The following is a 20,559-nucleotide window of genomic DNA, read 5'->3' as shown; positions in this document are numbered from 1 at the left end:
AGTTTCACTGGAAAAATCACAGCACCAGGGCTGGACTTTCACATCCAAGCAGGAATTAGGCAGGGGTGTGAGGTCCAAGCCCAGCAGTACAGGGCCGAGGTTAACCCAGCCCCGTTTCTGGAAATAAAGTACATATTACGTCCTCCTTAGTCAACTGGCTAGCCTATCCTCAGCTTTTCACCACAGCCCTCCACCCCTAGATTGGAAACTATACCTCTTGACCCATCTGGGTCTACTTAATCTTCTCACATATAAAAAATTGTAGAGACCTGTACCCTTCCCTCCATGGAACCAGAACAGTAAACAGCCCAATCTTTAGGTTTGCATTTGGATTATTTTATACCAGTGTAACAATGATTTATTTTATATCTTCATTGGCAGATGACTTCATCCAAGGAGATCTTTTCTAGAACAGTGAAAGATTTGTCCCAATTCTAAGGGTAGAGAATTTCTGCTTAACCCTTAGATCCACAAGAAGCCAACCTGGGGGATTTGAGAAGAGTTATTTGATGCCTGCTTCAGGGTTTGGAAAACTTGGGGTCCAGTCTCAGCATCTTTTGACACACTGAGGATAATCTTTACAAAATATTTCTTAAGAATATATGTTAACTTAAAATTTTCATTTTAACAAATGGATAACCAAAAGTAAGACTGCCCAATTAAGTACCAGATACCTTGAAACAGTGCAGCTGACATAGAATACCTCTAGTCCGGGAATGGAGGTTTCCATCCATAGAAGCAGCTCTGTGACCTACGGCCACATCCTACAGGAATCAGTTCCCTCTATAAAACAGGGATTAAATTAGCCACATTGTTTCTTTACAAAGGAAGCTGAAAAAAATTTTATGAGGTTGCTTGCCTAATATCATCTGATGGAAACAGCAAGAATTGCCCCTGAAGTCCTTCAGTTATGAGATGCTATTCTCACCATGAGCCCAGGCTTGGTCCTTCTCATTCTTCAGGTGAGGAGGTAGAGGCAGAGGGAGGCTGAGTGGCTGGTGCAATCTGAGGAGACAGAAATGATCCCTAGATTAGAGCTGCCTGCATGGCTTCTTTTCTGGAAGCTGTTGCCCTCTACAAAATACCTGCCCTTTCCTTGTCTTTGGCAGCAGTGGTAGCACTTGGGAAACTCAGAAATGATGCTCTGCTTAATATCTAGTGAGAGTGTTCTGGTTCTCAGTGGATCACAGCAAACACTCAGTGCTGCTGGGACCTGCCCCTGAATGGGAGGTGATGGTAAATATGAGAATTTAGCTGTCACCCAGCCATGTTCTGAGACATGCAGGTTGGGAAGCAGAGGCCATGCCCAGGCAGAGACAAGTCTGACGAGGAGTTAATAAGAGCCAGAGAAGAGGACAGGAGAGGCACTGTGTGAGCAGGCGCCCCTCCCTGGGGGAGTCTGGGTAAGAACTAGGGGTACCTCTCTGCTGAGCAGAGATCCTTAGGGACCCTTGGTGTGGACAGCCCTCCCAAAGCAGTCAGTGTTTAACCCCTTCCTGCAGGAGAATTCGGGAGGGAAAAGAACAGGTTTGAGGGTGGTGGGTGGGATGCTAATTAAAAGAGAAGCCCTTGTGTGGCTCTGTGTCAGGTGATTTGTAGGCTGGGGACTCATTCATCAGTAGACTGACTGTCCTTGCCCCGAAGGGGACCTTGGATAAAACTATCTGCTCACTTTTAGATTTTTATTTCCAGAGAATTACTTGTTTTTAACAGAAATGGCCTTCAAAGTGGACCACATTGCAAACCAGGAGATTAAAAAAAAATTAGAACGCAAATATTTGGAATTCAAAGCATTAAAAAAAACCCAAAAAAGACCTTGAAGCTAGCAGATTAAAAACCCTTGAGCAAGAGTCTTCCCTGTCATACATAGTATCTTCTTTAACCAAATGGAGCTAGAGATGAGACCTCTCACCTCTCCACCTCTACCATGCACGCGCACACACACACACACACATACACACACACACACACACACCTCCCACACTGCCCCAAGGCTCTGGCACCTGCTTTTACATCTGTCATTTCACTATAACTGATAACAAAAACATGCCACTAAAATGTGCATTTTAATCGTAAAGTTGACATTGAAACTGTGGTAGTGTTCAGTTGTGTTTTTAGGTGTTATTCTAACTCGTAGCGTTATGTTCCCTTCAGTAGAGAACAGTGAAGGGGCACCTGGATAATGATTTTCAGACACAATGAAAGGCTTCCACTTAGGTTTTCCTTCTTCCTTACCTCCTTCATCCCTTCCAAACTGAAGTTATTAAGCTTGCTGTCTACTCAGAAGCCAGCAGTTCTCTAAAACTGGATTTTGATTGTCTGCCTTCATAAAGGAGATTTTCAGAAGGAAGATACTGAGATCAGACCACTTGAAGAGAATGGAAAAGAATATGCTTGATTGCTACTTTTGGACCCTTATTCATCTCAAGGTGCTTCTCTTCTACATAGCAACCACAGTTTGGGGTTCTATGTGGCCCAGGCTTTCTATTAAGAGTGAAAAGTGGTATTATAGCACAGCTCCTTAGGTGACTTAACCTAGGAGAGTAGGCGGGTGGAGACCCTGCCCCGCACCGAGGGGTACACGCCCTGTGCCAGGGCCTGGTGGAGCTCTCGTCTGCAGACAGACATGTTGCCAGTCCCTCAGAGGGAGTAGGGGTCACACTAATAATGAGGAAACCACTGCAAACTGAAGGGGAAATGTATTCTTGAAATGCAAGTGGAATTTTGAGGGTTGAGTTGAATGTGAAGAAAAAAGAGAGAGAATCCCAAACCAGTAACCGTTTCTCTTGATGTATATTCCCTCCTAGTATACATGAAGGAAGCAGTTCAGTATTATTTTTGTGAGAGATTAAAGTATCGTGTATACCAGGTAAAAACAGACGAGGAATTAACCGTGCTCACTGTATTAATTCAAGAGAAGAGCCGTAATCAGAGAGTTACACAATTACCCAAGTAGTTTTTGTGTGACTGTAATAGAATTTCATGGTAGTCTGTAGAATAAAATTTTATATAAGATAGAATCACAGAATCGTAAGCCCTTAAAAGCCTTTTAAGCTGTTGGAGTTTTAAAAGTAGTATGTTATATTAAAGGCTTCATATAAAGTGAATTACAAAAGAGAAAAACAGTTCTGGTGTTGAGAGTTGTACATTACGAAGTTGGTAACACAACTTCATTTTGTGTGATGCACGTGATGTTGGCAATGATTCATTTATCCGACTCACTGGAGTAGCATGCTGGGAAGAAAAATATGGAACCCTGTGGGGCCTTGCTGACCTTTCTGGGGCTCAGTTTCCTGGTCTGAAAAATGGAGGTTACAGTAGCTACAAATCACTGGGTTGGATGTGAGTAAAATATATATGTAAATACTATTTTCTATTATTATTTATTGTTAGGCTCCTATTTTATGTTACGTCAAGACTTCCCAAATCAACCATGTTTTTAAGACTCTTTGACTACTCTCCTAACAATCCTTTGTTACTATCCTCACACTTTATATTCTTATACTTTATATTTATATATATTACAGCTATATAAATATATAAATATTTATAATATCCTTAAACTTTATATTTAACAATTACTTTATTTCTCTTGCTGTCTTCCTTTTCTCCTTCATGGATCATATATCAGGTATCTCCCTGGTGAAATTGTAAGCGCGGCCTCTGAAACTCTTTCATATCTGAAACACTTTGCCCTAACAACCCTTATTAGTTCTGATTATTGCATTTCCTGAGGATGTTACTGCCCAGTTCTGCTGTTTGCACATCGCTTGGAGGAGTCGTGGGTGAGGTGCGTTGCCGGCAGACAGATCTTCATGCAGCATGACAGTTCCATGCTCTGCTCTGCTCAGAATAAACTAGGTGCTAAAGACTAATGCATTATTTAAAGAGGTGCCGTAAAATTACACATCATACTAGAGTCCACTGTATTTTCAAGTCGGACTCTCCAGTAGTCTTTGTGCATAGATTTTGCTAGGAACAATGTTAGAGAAATGGGGAAAACATTCCCTAAGGTCTCCGTTGTCCTAATTCATGTTTCAGTAAAATCTCTCCACAGGGACCACACAACATATTTTCAGCAGTAAAATTGAATGTCCCTTTTTCATCCTGTTAGTCTAGTTGGCTTTAGGAAAGTATCTCCACTTTCTCTATATTATTATTCTTTGTCACTTTATCAGAGCACAGTTTCATTATTCTGCCTCTCTCACTATTTTAGAAAGAAAGAAAAAAAAGTGCTAAACCCCAGTATGCTCAAAAGCTTACTATTATAGTCATCACTGGGAAATTCCCTTTTCACTTAAAATGGCTGAGAATAGAAATAGGAATCTGATTATTCCAGCGACCTGGTTAGCAAAGTGCGGGGACAGGCCATCGATTTTTGGAGAATTTGAATTAAGTCTCTCTTATTAGTATTAAAACTAGACTGAATATCTTTTAATGATTGAGAACGTGTTCGTGAATACATAGTGTGTTCATTCATTCACCAAATACTTATTGAGGCCCTACTAAGTGCCCAGTCGCTGTTCTCTTTGCCGAGGCTCCAGGTATCGTGAATTAGTTAAGCTGACGTGATCTTTGCCCTCACAGAGGTTACTACTCTGACCATCAGTCTGTTAAGGAAGACCATGGATTTAAGAGGTGTAAGATCAGGATGAGCCAATACTTAACCTAGCAGTTTGTTTTCAGATGTAAACTCTTGATTTTAGCCCCTTAATTCAGCGGTCCCCAACCTTTTTGGCACCAGGGACCGGCTTCATGGAAGACAATTTTCCATGGATGGGGGGTGGATGGGGGATGGCTCAGGCGGTAACGTGAGCGATGGGGAGCGGCAGATGAAGCTTCGCTCGCTCGCCCGCCGCTCACCTCCTGCTGTGCGGCCCGGCTCCTAACAGGCCAGGGACCGTTAGCGGTCTGCAACCTGCGGTTTGGGGACCCCTGCCTTAATTCATCATTTTCTTCTTCACCATTAAAACATAAGCGCTAAAAATGTTCTGTTCACTGGAGCTTTCTTGTTTATTCCAAAGGCTCTTGACGTTTGTTTGATTGTATAGTCCTACTTTTAAACAGAGTGAATATTAGGTTGGAAGCCAGAATGAACCATTTTTCAAACCAGTTTAAAAAGTGAATATAATTAGAATAATTCTCATATGACACATAGTCTCTGGAGGAAATGCAGTTTGTAACCATATAATATTGATGTTGCTGGCAGCGTCTTTTGTTTACCCATTGCTTATATAGATTTGAATGGCCATACTTCTAAGTTTAATGGTAATTTATATATACTTATAAAATCCTTTGGTCATTGTGGAGGGGCTCCACTCCCAGGTCTCCTTGGTCCACACTGATTGGAGAGGACCGTTCTGACTTGGTTTCTGCAGGAAGTCCACTAGCTTGTGATGTCATTGGCTTCCAAGTTTTCTCTCTATTTTTTTGGAGCTTTTGCATAAATATTCCATGGCACTTTTCGTTTTTAAATGAAACAAATATGAAGAAGATACAACAGCTTTAACTCTGCCCATAGGGCTTCAGCAGCTGCAGAAGTCTCTGTAATGCAGCAGGTGGGAGGGGAGAGCAGACAGATGTTCTCTCCGGGGCACCCCACAGAAGGAGCAGGGCAAGGGTTTCAGCCCCTGCTTTCCTACCTATGAACAGGTCGCCTTACCTTTTTGGTAAAGGGATAATACCTGCTTTGATACCCTTATGGTGTTGATATGAAGGTCAAATGAGGCATGGACTTGAAAGTTCTTTGTAAGAAAAAATTATGCAGGGAGGTGGGTAGTTTTCCAACCTTCCTTGTGTTGCAAATTGGGATAGCTAAAGAGTCTATTCCCTGGAACCCAGCGTCATTCGGAAGCTTCAGAGAGGGCCCGGCGCCCTCTTCGGGACGCCTCTTCATCCTTGAGCTGGGGACGCTCAGAGTGCTATTCCTGAGGCTGTCTCCTTCTGGTACTGACATCGTGAACCATCACTTTTGAGCCATGGATCTGGCTGTGTTTTAGTAAAGGAGATCTGGCTCACACTGCTTTCAGTCTATTCCATTGTACATGGTGTGCTTTGTGGATTCGTAAGCATGTAAGTGTATCTGAATGAACTGCTCTACGCAAGTCTTGATGAACTTCTTCATATTATTTTAACATTTTGGAATAAGAGCGAATCTTCGCTCACCCTTAAAATGAGAATTTTTATAAATGTGGTTCTCAGTACGTGTGAATAGTTTTAGAGTTGACAGTATGTTTTAGACACATGAAAGGATTTGAATAGAAGTACTGATCTCTGGGGTGGTTGTTAAATTAATCAGTTGTTTATGCTAAATCTTATCTACTCAAGAACCAACTTGTGAGCTTTGATGTACTAAAAACAAAACCTAAACCTTCAGACAAGGAAAGGCTGTCAACTCTGAGTGGCACCAGTAGGCGGTGCTGACGGTCACAGAGGTCCCTTCAGTCCCCGGCACCAAGTCCTGAAAATTGTCTTGTTCCTGCATCTGTGCTTAGATTTGAGCTCTTTTAAAAATATTGATGACCCTGTAATATCTGACAAGTGAAGAAGCAGTGAGCATGTTGAAAGTGCTAGTGAGAAAGGGCACATGATGATGATGGAAAAAATCCAGATTGTAATTTCTTAAAAAGCAAGTGGTGAGAAAACACTTTTGTGTGTATACATGAGATCGATAGTTCCATTGAAGGAATACTTCTAAGGGACAAAGAATAACTTGTACAGTGTGTTGAAGGTGTTATGTCCAAGCAGAGGACGGTAATTGGCAAGTGATGGGGGAAAATGCTTGACAAAATAGACCACGCTTTGGGATATATGACTTAGAAGAGCAACGTCAGATATCTATTAGCCTGACGCTAATTCAGGAAACAACTAAGAGTTTGTTCAGGAGCTGATCGTGGTGGAGGTGCTGCTGATGAAACCTTGGTCCAAAGCTCTGCTAGTGGCAGAAGCCCAGGTCCCTCTGAAACACATGAGTGGAGAAGCGGGGGCTGCAGTACTGTCTACAGCACCTGAGGAGGTAGCAGTGGAGCGCAGTCACCTGCTTCCTAATTTTCAGCATAGAAGAAACATCCTTTTTGCCAAATGATGCCCCACAGATCTTATATCATTGAGGGAAGGGAGAGTGAGGCTGTTTTTAAAGTTCACAGTTCTTATAGTGGCAATGTATTCAGAGACCACAAGCCTGAGCCCTTCAAAGCCATCTCGGACTTTTGAACAGACAGACTTATACAAAAGCTGTTGGAAGAGTTCTCATCTGTTCATCAGTAGAGGAACTGGTTATCGTCCTATTCTGCTTTAGATGCAGGGCAGCTACATATCCTTTTATAATATCAGAATAAGGAAAAGATGAGACAGAATATGGCAAGTAGCAATTGTGAAACCTATAGGATTCATTACTTTGCCAAGTAATAGGTATAAGAAATCTTTTGACCTGCAACTCATTTCCCTATCATGACAATATTGATATAGTGGAAAAAGCATGAACTCTGGCACAGGCTGGCTGTGTGATCCCAGAAAGCTGCACAACTCCTCTGAGATTCAGTTCCTTCACCTGAGGATGGGCGTTATGTTGCCCCTCCTTCAGCGATGTTGTGGGCAGTGAAGATGATACTTACTAAGGCGCTGATGCAGAGCCTGGGCAGGACAGGCTCCAGTGACCCTCAGCCATCAGGGAAATCAGCATCGACTGTACTCCCGTGATCAGTAAGTGACCTCAGCGGAGAGCTGGAGTCCAGGGCCGCCAGCGATGGCCAGCTTTATCAGCTAAGATAGGATAGACCAAACAGGCAATGGTCAAAACATCATGGAGGTGCATCTTTCTCCCTTGTAACGTCCAGGCTGGGTGTTCTGGTCCAGGAAGGCTCAGGTCTACACAGCCGTTCAGGGACTCAGGATTTGGAGGCTCTGCTGTTTTTCTAGTAGCATGACTGCTGTCACCATTCCAGCCCAGAGAAGGGGGAAATGGCCTGGAGACACATGTGAAGGAGGTTTTAAGGGCCCAGATCGAAGTGGCCAATACCAGTTATCACCTGCATTATTTTGGAGATAATTATTCACATGGGCACCGAACTGCAGGGGCAGGATTGAGGTAGCCATGCTGGTTCGTTTCATGGCATAGAAGTGACCCTAAAGTACCCCCTGTGCTCCACACTGAATCTTGGTACCGACCTTTGGCTGAAACTTTGCAGGCAATTTCTCATCTATGCCAGGATCCAGGAAGGAGTCCTCAGGCACAAGACTCATGAGTCGTGGTACCGTGGGTTGAGGGTGGCTAATATCGGCCACACAGGTCACATGGCTGCCATGCTGGCCTTGGCCCAGACTGCACTCAGGCCAGGGACCGGGTGACGGGGGCCGGTGTAACTGACCTGGTCTTACGAGGCGCCCCGTGTGCTGTGCCAGCTCAGTCACAGAGCCAGAGGGGTTGGCAGGTGGCCCACAAGGATGGTCCCAGGGAATCCAGGCAGCAGAACTGGGAACCCCATTGGCAGGAGCTGGCTCCTAGGAAATCCGTCTAGAGCAGCAGAAGCCTAGATCCGGAACTGGGAAGTGGGGGAAGCAGGGGGAGAGGGGGATGTGAGCGGGCACGGAGGGTGGGCAGGGCTCCCAGGCACTGGGTCTTCCAGGTATTCCTCCAGCCCTAGAAGGGGAGAGAGGTGAATGCAGTTAAGTGGCCGAAACTAAGGCGTTTCTCTGGTCCGACCTAAAACACGGGATGGGGTAGAGCAGGGATTAAGAGAGAAAGAAGGGAATTGAGATTAAGGAGTAGTGTTGATGTCTTAAAGTCATCCCAGGGACCTTGGGGCCAGCTGGGAGCAAGACATGAGCAAACCACCAGCTCCTGGCTGCTGGGCAGTGATTCATCTCTAACCCTACTGAGTGCAGAGGCTGGGGCTTCATATACCCGCCCCCTCAGTCAGGATGGGCTCAGGAGCTCACTTGCTGGCGGGAAAGGGGAGGATCCAGTTGGGGCGGGCAGCATTTGGGAACATCGACATGAGGGAAGCATTAACAGATTATCTTCTGGAATTGCACTGCAGCTCTAAATGGCATAAAAATGTGTTTCATTTAATTTCTAGTTACCCTCCAGTTCCTCAAGAAATGTTCACCAAATGTTGGCAGATTCTATCAGTCGTATGAAGGAATATGGATTTCACCAGGTAAAAGACTTACCTTCCGTCTCAGGGGCTAAGTGCAGAGCCAGTTCCACTAATGTTTCACAAATTGTTTTATTAGCCTCATGCAGAAACGAAATTAAGCAGCACACTGTGAACTCTGTCTTTGAAAAGCTTGTGAGCACAGCTGTTCATCTTTACCTGTTTTTCTGGAGAGTCTTGAGTATCATGGAAAGGGTGTGCCAGGACGTATCTGCTCGTCAGGACATATCGGACTCCTCCCTGAAGATCTGACGCCAGATAGCGTCCTGGACAGAGGCAAACGCTGGGGAGACTGATTTCAGAGAGAGATAGACGAAACATGAAACTTGGCAGAAATCGTGAATTCACATTAGGTTCCCTAGGTGTTCACTCTTTCTCGAGCCTGTCGCTTTGCGCTGAGCAGCTGCTTGGGTCACTGTGCCCACGGTGCCCGCAGGGCCTCCAGGCGCTCAGGTCTCCGGGTCCATCCGGACAGGGACCTCTCTGCTCCCTCCGTCCTACTGCCTTGTTACCATATATGCGGCTCAGGATAACTGAGGCAGAGACTGGAAAGAAACCCTGTAGGGTTTGGCCCACAGATGGTCTGAAAAAGTGGAGCGAGAGATGAGGCTGTAAAATGAAGGTTCTGGGGGCCACAGGCTGGGATGGAGGCTGTGAGGAGGCGGCTGGGGCCGGTTCCCTTGGGTGGTGACCCAGGCCCGGACTCCTCTGCAGGGCCACGTGTGAGCTGGAGAGCTCGCACGTTTGAGGCTTCAGTCATGGGGAGGTCTGGAGCTGTGGGCCTGGTGTGCAGACGGTGATGTAACACATGCCTCTTTATAAAACAGCAGCAATAGTCCCTAAAGGAACTCCCCAGTGACACTGCCCTGATTACATTATGTCATTTTAAATGAGGGCAGGTGAGGAAGAAAGGACAGAAGATCTGCGTGTTCGTTCAGATGACCTATGTTGAGTTCCTCCTGCGTGCCAGGCTCTGCTGTGGGCACCAGAGACACAGTGAACGAAACAGATAAAGTCCCTGCCCTCGGAAAGCTTATACTCCTGATGGGGAGACAGATGATACATCTGTGTGTGAAGTCAAGACCTAAAAGCTCTGCAGGAAAACCATGCAGTATAAGGGAGCTGAGGAACGCAGGGAGGGTGGGAGTTGGTTTTTATAGAGGTGGCCAGAGAAGTTGACATTGGAGCAGAGACCTGAAGAATGAGGGCGGGGTGATGGGGATGGCTGGGGAAGTATGTTCCAGGCAGAGGGAACAGCACATAGGAGGGCACAGAGGCAACAGCACATAGGAGGGCACAGAGGCAAGAGCTCTTGGACACGGTGGAGGAATGACACAGAAGTCAGTAATGAGACGGAGTGAGGGGCTGATGAGGGAGCTGGTGGGAATATTTGCGTCAGCAGCCCGGGACGAGCGGCTTTGTGTCAGGGACCTTTGACAGCTCCATCTGCCCATCTCTGGCTCCACACCCCAGCCCCTGGGCATCTGGACCAGCGTCCAGGCTCAGCCCTGTTGCCCCTCCACTCGCTGGCCTTCATCCTGCACCTGTGTGCTTCAGCAGAGCACTTCTAAAGAAGAAATGATGGTTTTCTAAACAGAGAAAGTAAAGATCAACTTGTGAAGACTTTTCTAAAAGTAAATTTTCTGGAGGAATCCTTAGAGAAACTCGGGACAAGTTCTTGAGTGTTCTAGCTGCTCTGAATAGAAACAGCGGCCAGGGTCAGCTCTCATCTGCTATTACTCTGTGAAACATTAGTTTTGTCTCCTTTCTCACTGTGCCCATACATAATGACACTGTGGATGAAAAAGGAGTGAGACTTACTAAACACGGCTCTCTCAGACACTGGCGTATCACCTCAGCAACCAAGTACCGCCCGAATTATTATTTACTTAATATATTTCTTTAAGTAGACTCACTTTATAAACTTCTTGCTTTTCCTAAGCAACAGTATCCTTAGCATAACAGTATGCTATGATAGCATAGTTTAATATTGTAGCTATATTTTTCTAATTATTTAAAATCATTTAAAAATATGTGTGTGGAAGACAAAGCTCCCTTTGAATTTTTTTCTGTTTGAGCTTAGAAATTTCTACCAGCACTTTTGATGTATTTGAGGCTTGCCAACAGCTTCAATAAGGCAATGGCAAATTTTAAGTCATTTCAAACACCAAAAGCTGTTCTTTGGTTTTTATAATATTGACTAAAGAAGGGGGGCTTAGCTCTGGGCAGGAAAAGAATGTAAGAAAAAAAGTCAAAACAATCAAACCACAAAAGTTTCGTTGCATCTGAGGTGAAGTGCATAATACAAATTATCACCATCTTCTGTGTTAACTGTGATTTAATGGTGATTGAAACCAGTTTCACAGCATCGAGGTACATATTTTACTTGTGGTGCAATAATTTAACCACAAGAAAGTCTTTATCTTTCTATAGGAAAACACAAAAGAAAAAAACCATGATTTCTGTGGTGCAGAGCAAAGCACGGCCAGTCTTTCCTGCCCCTCAGCCTGTTTCATGACTCAGCTGATGAGTCTTTTTCTTGCCGCACCAAGTTGTAAATTCATTTTTCTCATGAACACTCAGAAGGTTGTCCTCAAAGAAACAAAGGAATTTTTAAGTGATTTGGTGTGTTAGTTTTCTCTTTGGTTAAAAACAAATTCCCTTGAGTGTACTTAAGGCTACAGAACCGTACATGTCAAAATGGTTAAGATGGTAAACTTAGTGTTATGTATATTTTACCACAATTTTTAAAAACGTTAAAATGGTAATTTTATGTTATATGTATTTTACCACAGTAAATAATATTGTAAGTCCACTATACTTCAATTAAAAATTCCCTTTTTAAGGAAGACTCATGTTTCTTATTCTATATTTTTCCTTCTCAAAAAGGATGCTTTTAAAAGATATTTTTGTATATTTTATTTTTTCTTTTCTTTATTGAAGTACAGTTGATTTACAATATTGTGTTAGTTTCAGGTGTAGAACAAAGTGATTAAGTTATTTTTTTTCAGATTACATTCCATTATACATTATTATAAGATATTGAGTATAATTCTCTGTGCTATACAGTAAATCCTTGTTGTTTATTTTTTATATAGCAGTTTATATCTGTTAATCCTATACTCCTAATTTGTTCCTCCCTCCCTCGCTCCCTCTCCCGTTTGGTAACCATAAATATGCTTTCTATGTCTGTGAGCCTGTTTCTATTTTGTATATAGATTTATTTGTATTACTTTTTAGATTCCACATATATGTGATATATAATATTTGTCTATCTCTGTCGGACTTACTTCACTAATTATGATAATCTCTAGGTCTATCCATGTTGCTGCAAATGGCAATATTTCATTCTTTTTTATGGCTGAGTAATATTCCACTGTGTATAAATATCACATCTTCTTAAGCCAATCGTCTGTTGGTGGGCACTTGGGTTGTTTCCATGTCTTGGCTATTTTAAATCATGTTGCTATGACCATTTGGGTGCATGTATCTTTTTGAATTAGAGTTTTCTCCAGATATATGCCCAGGAGTGGGATTGCTGGATCATATGGTAGCTCTATTTTTAGTTTTTTAAGGAATGTCCATACTATTCTCCATAGTAGATGCACCAATTTACATTCCCACCAACAGTGTAAGAGGGTTCCCTTTTCTCCACACTCTCTTTAGCATTTATTATTTGTAGACTTTTTGATGATGGCCATTCTGACTGGTGTGAGGTGATAGCTCATTGTGGTTGATTTGCATTTCTCTAATAGTGAAGTTGAGCATCTTTTCATGTGCCTGTTGACCATCTGTATGTCTTCTTTAGAAAAACGTCTGTTTAGGTTTTCTGCTCCTTTTTTGATTGGGTTGTTTATTTTTTTGATATTGAGTTCTATGAGCTGTCTGTATATTTTGAATATTAACCCCTTGTTGTTTGCCTCGTTTGCAAATATTTTCTCCCATTCCATAGGTTGTTTTTTCATTTTGTTGATGGTTTCCTTTACTGTGCAAAAGCTTATATGTTTGGTTAGGTCCCATTTGTTTATATTTTGCTTTTATTTCTTTTGCCTTGGGAGACTGACCTAAGAAAACATTGGTACGGTTTATGTCAGGGAATGTTTTGCCTATGTTCTCTTCTAGGAGTTTTATGGTGTCGTGTTTTATATGTAGGTCTTTAAGCCATTCTGAGTTTATTTTTGTGTATGGTTTGAGGGAGTGTTCTAATTTCATTGATCTACATGTAGCTGTCCAGCTTTCCCCAACACCACTTGTTGAAGAAGGTGTCTTTTCTCCATTGTACAGTCTCGCCTCCTTTGTCATAGATTAATTGACCATAGGTGCGAGGGTTTATTTCTGGGCTCTCTATTCTGTTCCATTGATCTTTATGTCTGTTTTTATGCCATTACCATGCAGTTTTGATTACTGTAGCTTTGTAGTATAGTCTGAAGTCTGGGAAGATTTTTGCCTCCAGCTTTGTTCTTTTTCCTCAGGATTGCTTTGGCAATTCTCGGTCTTTTGTAGTTCCATATAAATTTTAGGATTATTTGTTCTAGTTTTGTGAAAAATGTCCTGGGTGTCTTGATAGGGATCACATTAAATCTGTAGATTGCTTGGGATAGTATGGCCATTTTAACAATATTTATTCTTCCAATCCAAGAACATAGGATATTTTTCCATTTCTTTGAATCATTTTCAGTTTCCTTTAAAAATGATTTATAGTTCTCGGTGGATAGGTCGTTTACCTCCTTGGTTAAGTTTATTCCTAGGTTTTTGTTTTTGTTTTGACGTGATTTTAAAATCATGTTTAAATTTCATTGTTAGTGTAAAGAAGTGCAACAGGTTTCTGTGTATTAATCTTGTATCCTGCTATCTTGCTGAATTCATTTATTAGTTCTAGTAGTTTTTGTATTATGAATTTAGGGTTCTCTATATAGAGTATCATGTCACCTGCAAATAGTGGCAGTTTTACCTCTTCCCTTCCAGCTTGGGTACATTTTATTTATTTTTCTTGTCTGGTTGCTGTGGCTAGGACTTCCAATACTACGTTGAATAGAAGTGGTAAGAATGGGCATCCTTTTCTCGTTCCTTTGGGAAGTCTTTCAGCTTTTCACCATTGACTATGATGTTGACTGTGGGTTTGTTGTAAATAGCTTTCATTATGTTGAGATATGTTCCCTTTATACCCATATTGATGAGAGTTTCTATCGTGAATGGATGTTGAATTCTGTCACGTGATTTTTTGGCATCTATTGAGATAATCATGTGGTTTTTGTCTTTTCTTTTGTTGATGTGGTGTATCACATTGATTGATTTGCATATGTTGGGCCATCCTTGTGACCCTGGAATCAATCCAACTTGATCATGGTATAGGATCCTTTTTATGTGTTGGATTCAGTGTGCAAATATTTTGTTGAGGAGTTTTGCAGCTATATTCATCAAAGATATTGGCCTGTAAATTTCTTTTTTTGTAGTGTCTTTGGTTTTGGCAGCAGGGTGATGGTGGCTTCATAGAATGAATTTAGGAGTGTTCCCTCTTCCTCAGTCTTTTGGAAGAGTTTGAGAAGGATCAGTATAAGTTCTTCTTTGTATGTTTGGTAGAATTCCCCAGTGAAGCCATTTGGTCCTGGACTTTTGTTTGCAGTGAGTTCTTTTTTAAATTACAGATTCTATTTCACTTCTAGTGATTGGTCTGTTCAAATTAGCTGTTTCTTCCTGACAGCTTTGGTGGGCTGCATGTTTTCTAGAAACGTGTCCGTTTCTTCTAGGTTGTCCAACTTGTTGGCATATAATTGTTCATAGTATTCTCTTATGATTTTTTTATATTTCTGTGGTATCAGTTATTATTTCTCCTCTTTCATTTCTTATTTTGTTTATTTGGGTACTCTCTCTTTTCTTCTTGGTGAACCGGGCTAGAGGTTTGTTAATTTTGTTTATCTTTTCAAAAAAACCAGCTCTTGGTTTTGTTGATCTTTTCTGTTTTTTTTTGAGCTCTATTTTATTTATCTACTCTCTGATCTTTATTATTTCCTTCTTTCTGTTGACTTTGGATTTTGTTTGTCCTTCTTTTTCTAATTCTTTTAGGTGGTAGGTTAGATTATTTATTTGAGATTTTTCTTGTTTCTTGAGGAAGGCCTGTAGTGCTATGAACTTCCCTCTTAGAACTGCTTTTGCTGCATTCCATAGATTTTGTAAGGTTGTGTTTTCATTTTCGAGCTTTCTAGTCTCTTCCATTCATCTATATGCCCATTTTTTTGCCCATACCATGCCTAGTGCCTGCCTTACTGCAGGAAACTGCCAGAATCCCTCACCAGTGTTTGTTTTTGGTTTTTTAAACAGAAGAAAGAATCTGTGAAGAAAACACAAGATGAAGAAGTAAAACAAATAGATGAAGAGAGAACCAAGCAGATTTATAAGAGCTGGAAAGAAGATTCGGAGTGGCAGGCCTCTTGTGAGTACCCAGAGGCCTCCATAACAGCGACACTAAGCTAGTTTGTTCACCGAATAAGATGATCCATCTAGGAAGCACTTAGAGTGGTTGTTGAGAGATGTTTTAACACTAAACTATTACTCAGAGGCTACAGAGCCATCTAAACATTGAATAGCAGAAAGGTTCTCATCTAAACATTGAATAGCAGGAATGTTCTCAATTCATCTTAGTACCATCAAAATTATGATGTATGTATATGATGAAATGGTATTTATCTATGAAAAAATGTTTTGGAAGAGTGTTTAATGTCCTTGGAATGTGTTTATATCTTTTTAGCTTGGAGAAGAAAAATCATTATAAAATAGTATGAAAAATATCCCTACTTATAAATGTCTAAGTATATGAGGGAAAAGAAGTGGCAGGTTAACATATTAACATTAGTTTTCTTGGAGAGGCAGGATTCAAGGTTATTTATTGGAATTCTTGTTTTTCTGTATTTTTCTCAGTTTTCAACAGTGAACACATCTTAACTTTGTAATCAGAAGAACACAGGGGTAACAGGCTGGATGTGTCAGCATCCCTCCCACACCTGTGGCTCAACCCTGACCCCTTCTGAGTTAGCACTGCCCAGAGATCGTCCTCCTAGGGAGAGGCCAGTGCAGATGAAGGCAGAGCAGAGCATGTGTGAGGATGCTGGGAGGATTCGGGTTTGAAACAGGATTAGAGCTTCCATCTGACTTGGACAAAGATACCCTACTTCCCGGTCATCCCTTGAAGCAACAGGAGGAGAACAGGGGCGGCCATGTTTGCAGAATGTTGGGAATTCCATCACAATGAACATCATTAAAATGACAATTTTTGTGAAGTGAAAATGTTTACCAGATCCAATCACTTCTATGCAGTGAAATCTTAGTGTAATGGAACACTTTAGGCATTTCTGTGAAATCAAACATAACAGATTCTGACCAATAATGTCTGAAGTGCAGATACACTCAGTAAAGCTTATTCTTACATCCTGCATTAGGGTCTTTAATGCTAGGCATTGCTGGTGCCTGTTCATTGTTACCAGAGTCCGCTCTGTTCACCGTCTGTGGTGCTGATTCTTCTGAACATCTCCGTGGGCTCATGAGGGCCTTTCTCAAACCCCACTGTTTTTCTAGTGCGGAAATCCAAGGCAGCTGATGAGAGGAGGCGCTCCCTGGCCAAACAAGCGCGGGAGGACTACAAGAGGCTGTCCCAGAGGGGGAGAGGCGGCGAGGGGCCACAGAGCCCCCCTGGTGGCCCCCAGAAACCCCGGAGGCCCCCCCTTCCACCCAAGCCTCAGTTCCTGAGCCCTGCGGGACACCCCTGCAGACCTCTCAGGTAAGAAGCCATGCAGGTGGCTTTAAGCATACGCGGTGAAATGGCCGATTAAAATAGATGAATTGCGTGGCTGCTGCGGGGAGAGAGCCTGCTGGTGCCATTCAGTCCGGCCCCACCTCTGAGTCTGTGATGCTGAGACACCTGGGCAGCCCTTCATCTCCCCTCATCTGTAAAATCCCCACTGTGGGTACCATTAACATAGCCAGGAACTTCGTGAAGATGCACAGCGAGGTCCTGTGCCCCCAGCCCAGCTCACCCCCACCTGGTGACAGCCAGTGAGGGGAGGGGGGACAACTGGGGGGTCATCACAGTAGGAACCCCGGTTTGCCGGCCTTCACATCATGAGCAGAGCTACATTTCCACTGCTCAGGATTAAAGATTTGATGATAATTCTCATTCTGGGATATACAGCCAAGCTCATAGATTGAGAATATGGAAATGTTTCTTTTCTTTTTTTTTTTTAATATCTTTATTGGAGTATAATTGCTTTACAATGTTGTGTTAGTTTCTGCTGTACAACAAAGTGAATCAGCTATATGTATACATATATCCCTATATCCCCTCCCTCTTGAGCCTCCCTCCCACCCTCCCTATCCCACCCCTCTAGGTCATCACAAAGCATCGAGCTGATCTCCCTGTGCTATGCAGCAGCTGGAAATGTTTCTTTTTTAAATGAAGACTTTATTTGGCCATGGTGGTCCCTTTGCCTCCTAGGCTGTGGGGGGAATTAGGCAGAATAATTTGTTTTGGAAAATCCTTGAATAAAAATACAGTGCAAACCCACAGCTAACATCATTCTCAATGGTGAAAAACTGAAACCATTTCCACTAAGATCAGGAACAAGACAAAGTTGCCCACTCTCACCACTATTATTCAACATAGTTTTGGAAGTTTTAGCCACAGCAATCAGAGAAGAAAAAGAAATAAAAGGAACCCAAATCGGAAAAGAAGAAGTAAAACTGTCACTGTTTGCAGATGACATATTATACATAGAGAATCCTAAAGCTGCTACCAGAAAACTACTAGAGCTAATCAATGAATCTGGTAAAGTAGCAGGATACAAAATTAATGCACAGAAATCTCTTGCATTCCTATACACTAATGATGAAAAATCTGAAAGAGAAATTAAGGAAACACTCCCATTTACCATTGCAACAAAAAGCATAAAATACCTAGGAGTAAACCTACCTAAGGAGACAAAAGACCTGTATGCAGAAAACTGTAAGACACTGATGAAAGAAATTAAAGATGATACAAACAGATGGAGAGATATACATGTTCTTGAACTGGAAGAATCAACATTGTGAAAATGACTATACTACTCAAAAAAACCTACAGATTTAATGCAATCCCTATCAAACTACCAATGGCATTTTTCACAGAACTAGAACAAAAAATTTCACAATTTGTATGGAAACACAAAAGACCCCGAATAGCTAAAGCAATCTTGAGAAAGGAAGATGGAGCTGGAGGAATCAGGCTTCCTGACTTCAGACTATACTACAAAGCTACAGTAATCAAGACAGTATGGTACTGACACAAAAACAGAAATATAGATCAATGGAACAGCATAGAAAGCCCAGAGATAAACCCACACACATATGGTCACCTTCTCTTTGATAAAGGAGGCAAGAATATACAGTGGAGAAAAGACAGCCTCTTCAATAAGTGGTGCTGGGAAAACTGGACAGGTACATGTAAAAGTATGAAATTAGAACACTCCCTAACACCATACACAAAAATAGACTCCAAATGGATTAAAGACCTAAATGTAAGGCCAGACACTATCAAACTCTTAGAGGAAAACATAGGCAGAACCCTCTATGACATAAATCACAGCAAGATCCTTTTTGACCCACCTCCTAGAGTAATGGAAATAAAAACAAAAATAAACAAACGGGACCTAATGAAACTTCAAAGCTTTTGCACAGCAAAGGAAACCATAAACAAGACGAAAAGACAGCCCTCAGAATGGGAGAAAATATTTGCAAACGAAGCAACTGACAAAGGATTAATCTCTAAAATATACAAGCAGCTCATGCAGCTCAATATCAAAAAAGCAAACAACCCAATCCAAAAATGGGCAGAAGACCTAAATAGACATTTCTCCAAAGAAGATATATGGCTTGCCAACAAACACATGAAAGGATGCTCAACATCACTAATCATTAGAGAAATGCAAATCAAAACTACAAAGAGGTATCACCTCACACTGGTCAGAATGGCCATCATCAAAAAATCTACAAACAATAAATGCTAGAGAGGGTGTGGAGGAAAGGGAACCCTCTTGCACTGTTGGTGGGAATGTAAATTGATACAGCCACTATGGAAAACAGTATGGAGGTTCCTTTAAAAACTAAAACTAAAACTACCATACGACCCAGCAATCCCACTACTGGGCATATACCCTGAGAAAACCATCATTCAAAAAGAGACATGTTCCACAATGTTCATTGCAGCACTATTTACAATAGTCAGGACATGGAAGCAACCTAAGTGTCCATCAGCAGATGAATGGATAAAGAAGATGTGGCACATATATACAATGGAATATACTCAGCCATAAAAAGAAACAAAATTGAGTTATTTGTAGTGAGGTGGATGGACCTAGAGTCTGTCATACAGAGTGAAGTAAGTCAGAAAGAGAAAAATAAATACCATATGCTAACACACATATATAGAATCTAAAAAAAAAATGGTTCTGAAGAACCTATGGGCAGGACAGGAATAAAGATGCAGACATAGAGAGTGGACTTAAGGACACGGGGAGGGGGAAGGGTAAGCTGGGACGAAGTGAGAGAGTGGCTTGGACATATATACACTACCAAACGTAAAATAGATAGCTAGTGGGAAGCAGCAGCATAGCACAGGGAGATCAGCTCGGTGCTTTGTGACCACATAGAGGGGTGGGATAGGGAGGGTTGAAGGGAGACGCAAGAGGGAGGAGATATGGGGATATATGTATACATATAGCTGATTTACTTTGTTATACAGCAGAAACTAAAACAACATTGTAAAGCAATTATACTCCAATAAAGATGTTAAAAGAAAAATGCAGTGATATCACAGCAGAAACCCCCATCCCTTATGTTCACTAATTATAAAATTATTTTCTCCTGTTTATTGCTATTATATGAGTTTTTCATATTCTGGTGTGTAGGAAGATGATATTTAAAATAACCAAGAGAAATCAAATATTGATTTAATGAAACACAACTGTCTAAAGCCTTTTCCTCTGAAATAAAAACTAAAAATGCTTCTCTGTCAGGAGTATGGAAAAATAAAAAACAAAGATCTCCTTTTGTGTGGGTCAGTAGTTATCTTCAGCGCTTTTTCCTAATGGGGATTATGTCCGCAGAGGAAGCAGGAGGTGGACCATTTCCTCTGCTATGATTATACTTACTCAGTTGAAAGGTTCCATCTGGGGACTTGGGGACCAGCATTAACTGACCATGTTCTACAGAGTGACAGTTTGGGGAACGCTTTTTCCTTATGACAACAAGAGAGGCCCCTCAACGTTGTGACTGGGGCACGGAGTGTGAGCTCCTGCGCAGGCGCCTCCCACACCCGAGCCTTTCACTGTGTTGGGCCGCAGGTCCCCACAGGCTATGTGCCTCTCCAGGCTCCTCCAAG

The 20,559-nt window shown here is 42.0% G+C and overlaps 1 protein-coding gene across 9 annotated transcripts in view; it reads left to right on the top strand.

Moving 5' to 3' along the window:
• Positions 1 to 20,559, top strand: part of SH2D4A (SH2 domain containing 4A) — a 72,237-nt gene that overhangs the window by 27,673 nt on the left and 24,005 nt on the right. For 8 of the 9 annotated variants that reach the window (XM_082374880.1, XM_082374876.1, XM_082374873.1 and 5 more), the window contains 3 exons: positions 9,078 to 9,158; positions 15,474 to 15,585; positions 16,725 to 16,926. In XM_082374880.1, the coding sequence (XP_082231006.1) occupies positions 9,078 to 9,158; positions 15,474 to 15,585; positions 16,725 to 16,926 (395 nt within the window). The remainder of the gene's footprint in view (positions 1 to 9,077; positions 9,159 to 15,473; positions 15,586 to 16,724; positions 16,927 to 20,559) is intronic. The other variant, XM_082374878.1, reaches the window with a different exon arrangement.

This window comes from Balaenoptera borealis (assembly GCF_965194805.1).
Source record: "Balaenoptera borealis genome assembly, chromosome: 21".
NCBI classification, from domain to species: Eukaryota; Metazoa; Chordata; class Mammalia; order Artiodactyla; family Balaenopteridae; genus Balaenoptera; species Balaenoptera borealis.
The sequence above is the reverse complement of the archived record's forward strand: the minus strand, read 5'-3'. Positions and strand labels throughout refer to the sequence as shown.